The sequence below is a fragment of the Anopheles maculipalpis genome, chromosome 3RL, assembly GCF_943734695.1.
Source record: "Anopheles maculipalpis chromosome 3RL, idAnoMacuDA_375_x, whole genome shotgun sequence".
Lineage (NCBI taxonomy): Eukaryota > Metazoa > Arthropoda > Insecta > Diptera > Culicidae > Anopheles > Anopheles maculipalpis.
In genome coordinates, this window is record NC_064872.1 from 77454521 (window position 1) to 77471061 (window position 16541).

The following is a 16541-nucleotide window of genomic DNA, read 5'->3' on the forward strand; positions in this document are numbered from 1 at the left end:
AGAGGTGGTCCAATTCCAGTGCCCATTCCCGTACCATTACTGCATTCATCATTGGCATCTGTGAAGAAGATGCAGGAGGTTGTGGGAAAGAGAGCGGCAGGCTCCATATCGATGGCTATGTGTAAAAGGGCACTTGATCACTGCCAGGAAAGATAGAAACCGGGTCAAAGTATAATTTCTCCTTGGCATCAAGGCAATCGCCGGGATAATTCCAGGGTATGGGGGTGTGGGGGAGCGGGTCGACTCTATTCCTTTGTTCCGTACACACTGTGCACAGTGTGCAACAATCTTTTGCCGAAAAGTGATTTATCGAAATTTGCCTCAAGCTTGTATGTAATTGGTTTGGTCCGTTATTTGCACTGCCAAAGCTATCAAGTGGTGCCTGCAGTTGTCCGAATCTGGAGTCCGGGTTACACTTCAGTGTATAACAGAGTGAACGAGAGGACAACAGCAACCAGAAAACGAGAAGAAAGAAAAAAAAATTTGCTCGGGCGTACAAATATGTGAAAGGGAAAAGTGCTCTCATTGCATCGTTCGATGTGCAAAACGACGCAAAAGGACGCAATTTGGTTTTCCGATTTTCAACCATTCCATCGACCAATGCTCACATGCTGTCCCCTTTCACTTTCTACATCCGAACAACTCTTTATCTAGTTCGTTTTGTTCAAAAACCTGGGTACAAGCATCTCGCCCGTAGCGCTCCTTGACAAATGGGAGCGTCGAGTTTTCAACTGCATTGGGTATTTTCTCTTTCCGGAACACCCCCGGTCAAGCTATCACCTATCGTCCCTCCCTTCTATCGAGGCCGAGATGTCAAACAGTTTTCCAAATTGAATTTAATGAAACGAAAACAATCTGGTATTCTGGGTTAGCGTCGAGAGGCCGGACATGAGATGTAAAAGGTTCTGTTCTGTCATTTTTAACACTCGGGCTGCATGTGGCAAAGAACGGGGTTACCCGTGTGGCAGGAAAGCTGTACTAACAACACCGTAACTGTAGATAGTTAGGGTTGCAGTTTTCCGAATGCATCTTTACGAGAAAAAACGCACTTTTCATGTTCTAAGAAGAGACGTGTATGCTCTTTTTTTTTTGGGCACGCTCGCAATGACTCCTATTACAGGTAGTACGATCTTAGTTGTTCGTTTTAATTCTAGATAAATATCCTTTTGCAAGATTAGACATCAAACGGCGTGAGTTTGCTTTGACATTTGGCCCGTATGTTGAACGTTTTATTCGATAAATTCTGCTTTTGAACTCTGAAAAAGAATGGGGGAAAAACGCAGGAACACAAAACTACTAACGACACAAACACAAACAGATTTATACTGACCCATGTTCGCTCCAAGCTGAGCGGTAGACGTCGTGACGCTGCTAGCGTTTGCGAATGTTCGTCCGTGCGAGCGGCTAATAAATTTGGCACCGGATGGTTTGATACCGAGCCCGGTCGGATCGTCCTGATGTTTGCCACCGCCCCGGAACACTAGGTACACCTGCGACGAGAGATTAGAGCGGGGTAAAGAGGTTGAGTAATCATGAGCGACATACCGAAGTGATTGGTGTTGAGATAAGGGGGTGACCAGCGAGGACAAATGCTTTGCGAGTTCGATGGAAGCAGCAATTGAGGAGCGATATTTACACGAAATCGAATTTGACAGATTTGGTTTGCTTGAAGAGACCTAGAGCATTTGTGATGCCCTATGTCGAGAGTCTTGTTGGGCTACGGATGAATGGTTTCATCCCGGAAAGTGCTCCATCGTAGGTGTACAGCTTACCAAAAAGCACTAACCGATAACCGGAGAAAGTTGTTATAAGAAAAGACTTACAGTGTCTGGGGTGAAAGGTGAGCAAGGATTTATCGAGAAAAAGCTATCGATAAAGCTGTTACTGTGAACGTTGCAGCTTATGTAGATGCTTCCCCTGCGGGGAGTACAGTGACATTCGGCAATGTTTAGCAAGCTATAAAATTAGAACGCAAAGAGTGCACACACTTCAGGGCGCCATTTTCGCTCAGACTATTGACATCAAATTATTCAACTCGAGCTATTTCACAATCGTAATGCAAACAACTTTCCGTCGACTAATCCTGGGAGAAGATAATTTCGTCTCTGCTCGTTTCCCAACTCACGGGATTTCTAAGGAAAGCTGTCTCGAATTGTCGTCAGAAAGCATCGTCAAACGGATGATTGTTGATGATTTAAGTTTAATAAAATACTTCCTGGAAATTGCCCAACCGCACTTGACGGACACACGGAAGGTGGTAACCAAGGGCAACCCCAAAACGAAACTAAGAAAAAGGGGGAAAAAAATCGTGTCCTTATCTGCGGTGGCTGGAGGCGCAAAGTGGCGACAAACTTCGTCGTGTGTACTTTTCATTTAGAGCGATGGGTTTTATTTACCGGATCGCTATCGTAGAAGTGGTTCATTATCCCTTTTTTCCTTTAGTTTTGTTTTTCCTTTCGATACTGTCCCAGGGTCTCCCAGCCACGACTGTGGCAACACGATTTCGTCGCTTGGATGGAGTTGGATAGAAATGCTCAAAACATACATACAGCAAAAACAAAAAGCGATCCGAAAAAAAAGCAAAATAAGATTGGTTGAATTTTAAGCGGTCGCTTTTCTTCACCTACACCGGCTTTCATCGCACAAGTGCGATCGACACAAAACGACCCAAAGAACGTGTGCTTGTGGCTGGCTGGTTTCTTTGTGGGATCCTCTTTGCTGGTTTTTGGTTGGTTTTGTTTTCGGGTTTCAAGAGCAATAGCCCGTAAGAGCCCTTTGACAGAGACTTGGGACACATGAGGGGAAAAGCAAGGAAGCAAGCGGCTAACGATTGTTTGTCTTAACGAACGGATACATTCGTTTTCCACTTTTTTTTTCGGGGGCCCGGTACCGGCTACCGAAAGGTACCACTTACACGTGCAAAGAAAAGCAATCAAGCACTCTCGACAAAATGAGAAGTGGAAAGCATGGATCAGTGCCGGTAAACGAAAGCAAAACGGGGACCACGAGATTACGAAACTCATAAAACTGACGGGGGAAACAGCAGGGGAGGCGGGGGAGGCGATCGTTTCGGGAGGGGAACGGGTGTGTCTTTTGTTTTACCTTGCTGCCAAAAATCAAAGCCAACAGTAGCGTGACCGTGAGCTGCGTGTGACAGAAAAATATGATGTACAATAAATCGGGATTAGCCGGCGACTGCAGGAACAACCTAAAACGAGAGAAAAGAGAGAACGTGATAAGTAGAGCAGTGTAAAGAAATGAGCCAGCCCCCAATGGAAGCAATTTTGCAGATTGTTGGTTGAAAAACGAGGAAGCTTTTTGTTTGTGATAAACCGAGGAGAAAGTAAAGAAAGAAAGATTTGTCTACATATACCGACACGGTAGTGTGCTGCAAAAAAAAACTGCATCAGTTTAGAAAGAAAGATAAAAAGAAAACTTAAGACATAGCTAGAAGAAGAGTTAAAATGGTTAGCACTTCGGGCAAAATAGTTGCGTTCTGCTGAAGAATCGTCAAGTTCACTATAATGACCATCAACACTATCGTCTGGAGAATGAGGATATAAAAAAGGGAAAATCCTCGCTCTTCACAGCAAGGATAACGTTCGTCTAAATATCTTCTAAATAAATGATAGTTTTTGTCCTACGTCGTGAAGACAAAGGAAGTGTGGGATGAAGCGTATGCTCCATGGTGAAAATGGCGGCTATGAACTGTTGTCTGATGCTAAAGCTAGAGAAATAGAATGAATATTTTATGCTACTCTAAAGCAAAATTTTCTTATTCTTATTTAGAAGTTAAATCTGCTCTGGGTCTGCTCTATGTATGTTACTTGTACTAATATTATTTTAAATAATAAATAAATGGTTTATTATTATTTCGTACGCATAAAAATAGTTTTAAATAATTATTTAATCAATATTTGTCAGCCCAGATACCGTAATTATTACTAAATGATATTATCCACACAATAATTTTTCATCGAACGCAATCGTGAGGAAGTACTTCTCTAGTTGAAAGATTTGCCCAACGTGCTGTGTATGTCTTTTCTGTCCCACGTTCCTATCATTTAAGAACATCTTGTGTTATTATTTTTCCTTTATTTTTGTAGTAATCTTTTGCAATTTGTAATCCTGCTCTGGTTTCTGCTATTGGGGGCATTATCTCGGCTAGAGCCGTTGGAAAGTGTGCTGTGAAAAGTGACATCGTTTGATTCCACCGGGAAGTGTGCCAGGAAGTTTTTTTCCCGCCATCTTCACAGCTCCCTCAGTGACAACCTAGGACAATCTTGTGCTCCATGCAGTGAAAAGAATCAACAGTCAACAGTCGTGTTTTGCATAGTTTATGTCACAGGAGGTCTTGCGACCTTCGCCTATCATTTGATGGTTCGAGGCGTAAGAACAAACGTCTTAATACGCTTAAAAAAAAAACGACCACATTTGACCGCCGAATGAGATGATGTGGTCGTGTTAGACACCCGTCAGCTCTTGTGACTTGTTCCACTATATCTGCCAGCAGGCGGAAGAAGAAAAAACAAGGCGGCAGGGAAAGAGCGATTTATTATCCGTGGTGATTCCGTGTTTCTTCCGTTTCTTGTGGTTCGCTTTTCTCTTGTCACACTTCGGACCATCTCGCCCCGCCCAGGGGGAGTCCTTGGGACTGCGAGCTTGATTTATTTTACACCATGCTTTGTTTCTTTCTGTTGCTGCAGCCAGCTGATTTTTTACTGATGCTTTTTGGGATCGTTTTGTTTTTTTTTTCTTCTTCAGTCAGTGGATACAGACATGGTACATTTTCCGTCTTTCCATTTAGTGTGGAACAGTATTTCATCTCATCCTGCGGATGAGTGGGCATTTGAGTGTTTTTACGTTCCTCTATTTTTGTTGTTTTTTTTTTGTTTGCTTTCCTCCACTACCGCTACATCATCCTTTCCACGTTTCGTTAAGGAAAACAGTAGCAAAAGCTAGCAGGCTTCAAGAGGTGAAATGTTCAAGAAACAGAGCAGTCCTTGGAAGCGGGACATGACCAGAAAATGAAATCTATTTATTTTGGACCGGCCATGAAGAAGGCAACCCGGTCGCCATTCCTGCGGGTTTGGTTGCGTTAAAAGATGGATTGTGTGGAGTGCTGGTTGTGGTGGTACCAGTGCGGTCGTCTTACGTCAAACCCGGTGATGCATGAACCTTTTCTCGAGTAGACTGATAATAGTCGGTCATGCGGTTTCTTCTGATCAGCTCGGCGAAGCTGCATCCTAGTGGATGATATGGCGATGGGCTGGTTCCGACAAGATACATTCTATTTTGAAGAAGCATTTTATAATGAGTTCAAAGCAAGCTTTTAGCACATAGGAGATGATTTACTGGAGCACTTTGCGGTTACTTCATAGCAAGTTAAACATTATTTTTGACAGTTTGTATGCAAACTGAATGAAGATCAATCTCATTCTTAGTTTAAAATGCCGTGAGTTATTTGGAATAGAAGGGTATCAAACCATGAAACAGAAACGTATCAATCAAAGTTAGATCCAATTTGTATATAGCCAGATTAAGTATTAATTGAAAATATATATACACTCAATGCACAACAACTATCGTACAATAGACAAGACCTTTACAGCGGTTTTACGTAATAAAAAAAAAATAAATAAATAAATGCTTGCTGATGACCCGAAAATTTCACTCGCTTCATACCTCCCGTCTGGTTAACCTTAAAAGAGATGAATGACGGTATAGAAGGCCAAAGCAGTAGAAACAGTTATTTTCTCCTGAGCCATAAATACTTGCTTGCCTTGAATATCAATGATGGCGCTTATTTGCATATTGGCAGGATGCTTCCGTGAAATGGGCAGTAGTCGAAAAAAAAAGTCCCGGGGACGAAGAGATAAGTATCCCGGTGGGATCGTCTGGATGGAGATGGAGAGCGGAAAAGCGCATGGTCGCGGTGGTCAAGAATGAACATTAAAAATCCATCATGCAAAGGATGGATCGATGGGGGAGGTGCAGCACCATACCAGCACAGTTTTCCAATCCATAAATCCAACACGTGCCGCAATCGATAAGTTTACGAGTGTGTGTGTTCTCGACGAGTCGACGACGACGAGGCTGATGGCTGATAACAAAAAGATCAATGCTTTAAAACAAAATCTACATCCAACGTTTTCGATCATGTGATGATGGATTTTCTATTGGTCTACCCACGAGCTGGACGGGACGGTGATCCATACCAACTACAAGTTAAGCACCGACAATATTCAAATCTAACTTCGGAATGCATTAAAGAACGTGCTGCTCGGTGGGCTGAGGATGGGTAGGAACGAACGAGCGCAGACAAATGACTTTACCAGTTCTGGTGTACAGTTTCATTTGTAGCAATCTGTTTCCCGTGCACTGCAGTACGGGATATCATTCGATGGCAAAGAAAAGCGATGAATATATGGGAGGTTGAAGCAGGAAATGGAGTTTCGAGTACGTCGAACATCGTTCTGCTCATCCAGACACTTTATGAACAGAGTGAAAATGAACCATTTAGTCAGTAACAAGTTGTACTACATACACACACAAGGAATGACTCCGGAACATCGAAAGTCAAAGCGCATGAAAAAAAAAACAAAAACCTTCTCCCCACAGTCAAGCGGGCTCAATGACAAGTGAGGTGTTTAAGGATAATAATTTCCATATTAAAATATTCATTTGCTTCCGACCGATGAACAACCATACTTTTGCAGTCAGTCTATGACGAGCGCAGTATCGATTATGGAGCCCACCCACATCCGGGATGGCCAGGCGATGTTTCCCGAACTGGAAACACAGAATGTATAATTAATCTTCACAAAATCGTTTCATTTGCGATTATGTCTTGTTATGGTAGGAAGTGAAAAAAAAAAAAGATGCAGTAGGAAGCAGTTTAATTTATTCATCCAAATTGGTCAACTGTGTGCGTGCATGTGTGATCTGCTGCGAAGGAAGGAACACATGGCACGGAATGACCCGATGTCCGCAAATTAATATTCAATCGAGATACCCTGAGGGTGGTGTTTTTACTGTACGTGGGTATTATTTGTCTGTACGGCAGTGGGCGGATTGTATTTTTCCTGTGGTAGATCATTCTTATGCAGTATCAGTAAATGTGTGTTCTTTTGGTTAAATAAATCCGGATGTTCTTCATTAGTAAGAGTAAATGTATTTCGAGCAGAAAATTATACTTTTTTATATTTTTGTAGATCGACCAGCCCGTTTTGCTGGGCAGAAAATTCTATTCATGAATGTTAGGGCTGGATCGCTTTGCCTTTTGATTGGTTAATATTGATATTTCTATTTTTTGTTGAACTGTTTCATATTTTAGTTTTAGAGTTTGTTTTGTATTCGGTTTGTTTATTTCATTTGACTATCCTTGTATTTATTTTACATTTTTTATTATTTATCCTCAAAGCACTGTTTCATTTACAGCCTTTTTTCAGCTTTTTGTACACCCTTTATCGGAACCTCATCAAAAACCATTGTAAAAATAATAAAAAAGTAATAAATAAATAAACAATAAAACCAAAACCAACCAGAAAAAAGGCTTTAGTCAAACAGTAGTGAAACTCAGCACAAAAAACACATGCATCATCTGCCGGGAGAGCGGAACCACAGCGGCGAAACAAACATTCATTAAGGACGATACTCACATTGACACATTCAGGAAGCAGGTCAGTAGAAATTCGTTGTAGATCGCCATCGATATGAAGCGGCTTTCGTTGAACTCGGACGGTGCCTTCCGCACCATGATGCAGAGCCGTACGCCCCAGGCCAAAAACAGAACCTCCACTGCACGCACGCCCAACGGACAGACATTGTTGGTAGTTTAGCGGGATGATGATGGTTTTTGTGGTCATGTTTTCCAAAGGACCCGAACGTACATCGTAGCATCCGGAAGTAAACACGCGTCGTGTGTGTGTGTGTGTGTGTGTGTGTGTGTGTGTGTGTGTGTGTGTGTGTGTGTGTGTGTGTGTGTGTGTGTGTGTGTGTGTGTGTGTGTGTGTGTGTGTGTGTGTGTGTGTGTGTGTGTGTGTGTGTGTGCATGTATGTTTCCAGGGGAGGAAAAGATAGCGTGAAAAGGAAAAGGAGATAGAAAGTTAGCGTTAGTTCGGGTTTCCTTTTTTTTTTGTTGCTGCTGCTTCACGGACGTATAATATACAATTTACAACAAAGTGCAGAGTATGCTTTATGATGCGGACATGGATGCAGTACCGAGTAACTGTGCAGACCGGTACCGCTTTACCTCCGGGTTCTGTAGCGTAAACACATTCCTTTTCCGGACTGGTGTGTGGGTTTGTGTGTATATATTTGATAAAATATACACGTTACAATTTAATAAACAAAACAAAGTACAAGAAGTAAAAAAAACCCGTATTTTACACAAAAAAGCACACATTCTTTGTTGTTTTATGAAAGCATGAATCGGAACGAGGTTGGCTAGCGTATAAATCTCTTCAACCTGTTTGAAAACCTGCATAGAGATTCACCCCTAAAGATAGTGTAGTGAAGCGAGTTGAAATAAACTTTCAAAAACTGTTTTCTTTTTCTGCTGCTGCAAGTTTCAAACAGATTCTACTGCAGATTGTTTCTTCGAAACTTTGATACAATTTATGAAAGCTGAACTCGATCCTTGAAGAAGCTTTGCTGCTTTATGTTATTCAGTTTAATTTTTTTTTGTGCTTGCTTTCTGCTAGACTCGCTACTCTATTTCCAAAGACCCCTTTCAACGACGGGATAGCTTTTTCATTGCGCGTCGCGTCGTGCCGTACAGGTGTGTGTCGTACTGTGAGCGCTTGCCTGCCGACAGATTTACAGCAGGGCTTGCAAGCCAGCGCCGCGTGCAATATGCAGCCCCGTGTTTGACAATATGTGCGCCTGCCAGACCGGGAAAGTTCAATAACGTAAGCGCAACTTTTACACGCTATGAACAAGTGGATAAAGAACAGAACAGGCAGTGCATGGTGGCTTTCTGCTACACGTGCCAGTAATTCAAGCCGTAACATGCTGCTTTCGAAAGAATTCCTTCCTTTTTTCTTGCTGAGCTGCTGTAAGATAAGTAGAAGTAGTAGTAGCACTAACAGAAGCAATGGTTTGTGTTGCTGTTTTGGAGCAATTCGTTTTTGAACGGCAGTAAAAGCGAAAACAAGTGGCGGAAAAATAATGATCACTTTTACAAAGTGTGTCACAGAACCGAAGGAGTCTAGCGGCGTACACACGCCAGGTAAGGCCAATAAATATCCTGCCTAGGTGTGAAGATTTATGTAGTCGGTTTGCTTGCATGGCTCGGTAATGGCTAGTGTTAATAGCTGTGTTTTCAAATTATACAGTGGCAGTGGGCAGCGGAGAAAAATGGCTACACTTTGCAGATGAAAAGAAAAACATGTTCTTTTGGGTGAAGATACTTTGCTTTTAATTTACGTAAGAACAATTTTTTGGTATAAGTGAATTTTGAGGATATCATTTTAAGGAATTTGTGAAGCTTTTTTCCATGATGTATCACCGTTGCAGAGAAAACTGATAGATACAACGGATGATGGAACTTGAAGAGGATTAAAGAATTAACATAAAACAAATAAGGTTTTGGCTAATATTGCTTAATTAACACGAGAACTTCTAGGTTTTCGACGCTTGCAACTGTGCCACGACAAGTTAAAACGATGAACTTTATCTTTGATAGAAGAAATTTTGCTTGATAGTTGCTTATAACCTTTTTGAATCAACCCATCAAAGAGAACAAGATGATAAAAACTGTTGCGTTGCAACCTTGTAGAATCAGATTGTTACTTATGAAACTATTATCGATATTTTTGGCTTATTTTTCTTCTTCTTGGTCTGCTCAGGATTGTGCACGTCCCGTTGACATGGCCAGGTCTCCAATCAGTTTCCAGGAAGCTCGATTTAGGGCTATAGTACTCCATCCACCGCTGCATCCGATCTGCGACAGGTTAGATTCCACTTGATCCAGCCAACGAGCTCGCTGTGCTCCTCTACGCCTCGTGCCGGATGGGTCGCTTTACAATGCGCCTTCGGACGTTGTTGTTCAAAGCTACGATCGTACCAAGGTAGCAGAACTCCTCTACCACCTCGAGATGTTCGTCGTCAACTGATACTCTGCTTTCGAGTCGGGCTCTATTCTGTTCTATTGGCCTATTGGCATACCGCTTTTGGCTTATTGTATTATGGAATAGAAGTTAAATTGTATTCTATTTGCTATTGAAGTTTACCTGTTTTATGAAAATGTTATACCAAAACACGCCCTCCATCGTATCAGTCATAATCACTGGTCAATGTGGAATTGTCCATGACGCATCATTAAATAATTTCATAGAAATGAACATCCTTTTGAATGTTTAAATTTATGCGTCAAAATTGGCAGAAACGTCGACTAATTAAAAAAATGTAGTTGGTGTGTAAGGGACCAGTGTTAATATCTATACAACCGGCCTTAAAGACACAAAAAACACTTAATTTTGCCAATATTATAATTGTAGGATACGATAACAAACACGACTGGAATCCCAATCAGTCATTATTATCCACTTATAATAATTGAGAGTGCAAAAAACGGAAAACACTTCATGCTCATTCGCACCCTTCAAATTAATCCTATCTTTTGCTTCTTAATTATGAGCATCTGTTTTTTTTTGCTTCACAAATCCGCAAATGACCTACTTAAGCATGCATCCGGCAGCAGCAACTAATGTAACGGAGTAAAAAACAAAACCCTGGATACCCACTGCTAACACTTCCATCGGCTTGAAGCCAATTAAACGGGCCAGAACATTTTAATTAATCCCTCAACCGTTAAGTTGACTTGCTCTGCTTGGGGTTTTTTTTTTGTTGCTGTTGTCTTCCCCCGCTTAACAATATCTTCACGGCAGGATACTTACTCGACGTGAAGGTATGATCCCACCAGTCCGTTTTGCACAGGAACGCCTTCAAGTTGTCCGCAGTTCGGCCAACGATCACTACCGGCGGCGCAACCAACGTCCGGACCAGGAGCGCAATCCCAACGAAACCGCACAGCACGCCCAACCGTTTCAGCAGGTACGCATCGGTAATTTTGACCGCTTTCGCCGAACGGACGCGAAAAATTACCGATATTCTGCGGAGAGTAAAGAGTGAACAAGAAATAGAGACAAAGAAAGAAAATTATAACAAAATCTGCCATGTTCAACCTTTCCGTTTTTTTTTCTTTAGAATGTTTACTTGTTAAGACAATTTATTTTTTGTTAGGATTTGATTTCTTCTTTTTTACAATCATCAACAAATCCTTGAGGTTTGATGCTTTTCCTTCTCTAGCTTTGGGTTAAGGGATTCTTTTTCTAAGGGACGGCAACCATCGCATTGGAACGTATTATTTACTTTCTATGTGTTTTCCTGGAGGATTAAATACAAGGCCAGTTGTGGAGGTTGTGATTGTGTCGCGGCCAGTTGCTATGCACAGCTACCATAGCTACACACTCGAAAGTAAGTTAATTGTGATTTGGCCAGTAGAATAAAGTGTTTGCGAAGCAGCCTACCGTCCGAAATGGAGTACTTACCGCCAGGTTTTCAGCATCAATGCTCCGTAAGTTAGGGAAAAGCCAATTTCCCGCAACCAAATGCGGGCGGTGCAGGAGTAGAGCGATGGTGGCGGATACATCACAACCGACTGCCGAATGTCGTTTACCATTTCCGCGAATAAATCCCGTACCATGGTTGTTTTCATTTGTTGTTCATGTAAAGAGAAAATCGAGACGGAAAGGAAAAATTAAGATTGCTTATCTTTAAATCAAAAACACAACACGTAAAGGTGTAGAAAAGGCTGGGCTGTTTTCTTAAATAGAATCGCTGTTTTTCTAAAACTGCTTGTTTCTTACTTTGCCGTGTCAGACCTCTCTCACGCTACTCTTTTCGAGAATTCCATTTGCACAGCAGTTAGTTATGTAAATGAACGTAATTAGTGATTCTGTCGGCGTTCGAATGAAGTTAAAATTAGATTTTGTTTTTGCTTTTCGTCTGCTGTACTACGTATCGGTGCGAACCTTGCTGTTGACGGTCTTACGCCTTGTGTACCGCGGTGTGAGGCAACAACAGACATAACAGCAAAGCTCACAAAACGTCATGGGTGGGTCGATGGTAGTTTTTAAATTCGCTTTTCCCTATTCGCTTCGCCCACTTTTCCATCATTTTGTGGTGGATGAAACGAAAGCGAATTGAAGGAAATTATGTTTATGCCGCAGAGCCGCACACGAACGGGCAGATACGACAACGCTACTGCGTGATTCTGTGGTACAACATTATCACCAAGAGGGTACGCTGACTGTTGGAAACTATGTGCAGCGAGCATTGATTTACGCTGAATTGTTTATGGCGATGAGAGATGGACGGTAGCTTAGTGTCTGGACATTGTCGCGTCCTCGGATCGTCGGAGAAGTTGTCGAGGATACAGATTGTGCTTCCGAATGAGCGGACAAATTTGTGTTTTAAAAAATAGTTAGTCTGATGCATTTCCATGCGCGAGAGATTTTGCTGCCAACTAGAATCAGATTTTATGGACAAATTCATTCTTGCTGAGACCAACTCAAAATTAGTGTTCGTTAAAAACTTGGCAATAAAAAATGTTAATAAGTAGGGGTTACTTTAACCAACTCTAAATTTCATAAACATATCATCCATTAAAGGCTATATTTTTTGTTTATTTAAAAGTGTTATCAATCGTAACACCATCAATATATGGCCTAGAATGTCGTTTTGTCAAGAAGAATAAGCTATTATGCCATCAGTAGTTTATCATGGCTACACTCTCATGTTATTAATGATTTTTTTTTTACTCATAAAGGACGGCCAGGTCGTATTGCTTATGTTATTAATGATTAACTTTAAATGAATTGATTGAATGGATTTGATTCTGATTCAAAAAGCCTCAAAATCAAAAAGACTCAAAAAGCAATTTATTTATTTCAGTATTTATTGGACAGCATTTATTGTACTGTCGATTTTAATTATCGATTTTTTAAAAATTATTTATCAATTATTATGTGAGGCAGCAGTCGCCTTATTGTCTTAAAAAGCGAGTTATGATATAAAAAGTGAATATTTGCAAATCTATTTAATAGCTGAGAAGCTACAGCAGGGTTATTTATATTATTTCAGGCTTCAAATTATTTTGGGAAGCAAAAACATTCGCTATTAAAATCAGCTTAAACATTTTTGCATTACACTTTAATTGCAAATTAATAGCTGCCATCGAAGTTAAATGATTATTTTCTTTTCGTAGCAGAAGGTAAAATCGAAACCTGCCGAACGTTGAAAAATGTTTCGCACCCTCAAAACGAGGATGAGCTGGGAAAAAAAACATTCATTCGAAATGGAATTAAATAAAGATATCTTATTTCAAATGGTACCGCTCGAAACACAAGCGAATACCGAAAGCGGACGGTAGCCAAAAAAGAGGCAAAGCGTGGTCGAGAAAATGGGAAACCATTTAAACAAAAAAAGCGAGTACGCCATTTGTAATGTAATGAAACGAAAGATTAATGTATGTATTCCTTTGGAAAGGGTTGCCTGACCCTTTGCCATTTTTTTCTCCGTACTGAACCATGAAAACGAGGTGGAAGCGTGTGAAATGAAGCAATTAGCGAAAATAAAAACATCAAAAACAGGAAACATTCAATGGATATTTGAGTATGTGTATGTGGGTAACATCAGGCTTGTGTTTTGTGTGGCAGCAGCCCCCGTCTGAGAGGGAGCAAATGAAAAAGAAAGAAAATAAAATTGGCACACTGGATGCGAATACTTACCGTACAATAAATGCAAAATGCACCCAATGCAATTACACGTAGCAGCGCTGGACTTGCCGCCCGCACAACCTGTAATGGAAAGTGGCAAAAAGGAAAAAAAATAGTGTTAAAGTGTTTTTTGGTTTTCCTTTTTTTTTTAGCTGGCAGTTAGCCGAACTAGGTTACCCCAGCGAAAACAGGAAAAAAGCCCTATCAAAAACTGGCGCAATTTAATTTGGTGCAAAGTCCGAGCAAATAATTGTATGAATTGAATTTCCACTCGCTGATAAGAGGGAGAGAAAGAGACAAAGCTCGTAATAGTGAGAAGTAGACGATGCTCATGCAAAACGAGAAGAAAAACCTCGTAAAAAACGGTACATCATCAAAGAAAAGCATGGAGCAGCCTTCATGTGCAGGATTTTTACCGCTTATCGCAGCGTTGGACAGATGCCCAGAATTCCAGAGACAGTTTTTTTCATTCATATTTATTTTATTATGAGGTTTGCGTAGATTTAAAGGCTTGTAGCTTACGGTAACCGTCAGAAAACAATGTCAAAAAAAAGCCAGTACGGTAGTTTTTTAGATATAAAACCATAAAAACCGTATATTTTTAGAGTAAATGGAACAGTAAAAGCTTTAACAAATTTTAAAGCTCTCACCTTTAATCCCTAACTGGGGGTTATTGACACTTTCAAGTGGTTCAATTATACTCTCGCACCGTTGCTCATGACAGCACCGCAATCTTGTTACATTTTTAAACCATCCAATCAGTCACTGACACCACGCACCTACCCGATGAGGGCAGTATGATCTTCTGCACCTCTGCTACAAAAACATATTTGCACTGCAAAATAAATTAATGAAGCGTCGTTCGGCATGGCGTGATTCGTGAGTGATGTAATGGAAAACAGTATGGGCGAAAAAAACAAAGCCAAAACCCAAACTGCTGACTTGCTTCATCGGTTGCATCGGCACGCATAAAGATCGTTTGTGATTTAATTATGCAGCGTTGTCGGTTGGTAGAGCTTCAACAAAAAAAAAGTCAGCACGATCTGGTAATGTATAGTGTGAGGACACAAAAAAAAAGTAATTTACATTTCCGCGTTATGCGTGAGGATATCCTTCATTGTGATTGTCAGGTGCTGCAGCACCCATACGTACGAATACGCAGCATCCGTCCGGTGCAGCTCGAACCGCAACGTTCGATGAGTTGAATCCGTGCTCCCGGCACAGCACGACAATTCATTGGTTTGACCACATCCCGTGGTGTGAACATATGTAGATGGGTTTGTTTTATGTTTGTCTTTTCGTTTTTTTGTTGCTGCTTGTTTGTTTGCGGTGGAAAAAATAATCATATCCAACCTACACAGGACTGCATTGTGCGTACTGTTGTCAGAGCAATTTCAGTGCAAATTGAATGATGGAAAACCAACTGTACGCGACACTGGCTTAGCACCACGTTGTGTTGTGAAGCATTATCATTGTCGATCGGTGCATGGAACGCGCAAGAAGTGTAGGAGTTAATCAGAATTGTGCTACGTGAAGGAAAACATAGGGAATTGATAACTAGAACGATGTTTGTTAACAGAACAGCAATGTGAAACTCTTGATGACATTCGTGCCAACATGCCCTTTGGAGAATGAAAGCCCAGTTGGTTGTTTTTTTTTTAATATAATAGTATATAAAATTTCTATCACTTGATGTATCATCCAGAATATCCAGGAATTTTTGTTATTGCTTTTCATTACATTTCTGGTCTTGTCTCTAGGTTTCTGGGTGGTTTACACATATTTTTATTGCATCCCAAGGGTATAAAATAGTTTTCCAATCAAATTACAGTTTTTTTCGAAACAGCATCTGTTTTTAGGAACTACAAAAACTCGACCAGATGAGCAAAAAAGATGTTGTGTGATTTGAATTCAAAAACTTAAATCATTAGTCTTTTTTCTTATTTTCATCTATTTAAACCCTGTAGCATGCTTGTTCTACATCTTAACAATATTTTATTAACACAGACATTTATTTACCTCAGGGAAACAAACAATTCTTCATACCATAATTTCAGACAGACAATTCATTAAACTCAAGTGACCTCTCAACAACCTGTGCGACAAACATCGACCGGTGCGCGAGTGCAAACAGTGGTAAGCAAAATAAATAACTTTATGCATATCGAATCATAACAATCAGATAGAATAATTGACGAATAATGTCCTGCACATTTTAAGCAGATTCAGATCAGTACAACAATAAGGACACAACACAAGAGGCAGCTATCGATTACATTTTGGGCGTACGTAAACACGCTTGAGCAAAATGCAATAACGAACAAGAAAAACCACGAAGGAACATTTTTCGGTTGCTAAAAGCGAGCAAAAACTATTGTAAGAATTGAGTATAAATAAAGTTGACATCTCAGTCACAGTGAGCTGTCTAGAGGAACTGTTTAGAGAGAAGGTACCACAAGCTAAACCTTGCGTTCAATTCTTTCTACAGGTTTGAGTGTCCTTCTACCCAAGGTAAGGCTTCAAACCTCTAACATGTCCGTAAGGGCCTTCTGAATGTCCAAAGTCACCTGGTCGACTTGCACTTCCGATGAGCATTGAATGTCCCCCCACCCAAGGTAAGGCCACGACGTCTCCAACGATCCAATAAGGAAGATTCTCATCTAGATTCTTTAGACTGCCTAGCCTGGACTGCCTTTTCACCAAACTCCTTCCTTACATCACGACCCATAATTTATTATTAAGCAAGGCATGAAATTC

The 16541-nt window shown here is 40.8% G+C and overlaps 2 protein-coding genes across 2 annotated transcripts in view; both read right to left on the reverse strand.

The window, feature by feature from the left end:
* Nucleotides 1-16541, reverse strand: part of LOC126561019 (chymotrypsin-2-like) — a 260072-nt gene that overhangs the window by 100326 nt on the left and 143205 nt on the right. The window lies entirely within an intron of this gene.
* The window catches only part of LOC126561322 (uncharacterized), a 46833-nt gene that overhangs the window by 2700 nt on the left and 27592 nt on the right, over nucleotides 1-16541 (reverse strand). The window contains exons 7-12 of the mRNA XM_050217397.1: nucleotides 13797-13865; nucleotides 11556-11665; nucleotides 10902-11116; nucleotides 7662-7800; nucleotides 3103-3208; nucleotides 1331-1490 (exon numbers count right to left, since the gene is read on the reverse strand). Coding sequence (XP_050073354.1) covers nucleotides 1331-1490; nucleotides 3103-3208; nucleotides 7662-7800; nucleotides 10902-11116; nucleotides 11556-11665; nucleotides 13797-13865 — 799 coding nt within the window. The remainder of the gene's footprint in view (nucleotides 1-1330; nucleotides 1491-3102; nucleotides 3209-7661; nucleotides 7801-10901; nucleotides 11117-11555; nucleotides 11666-13796; nucleotides 13866-16541) is intronic.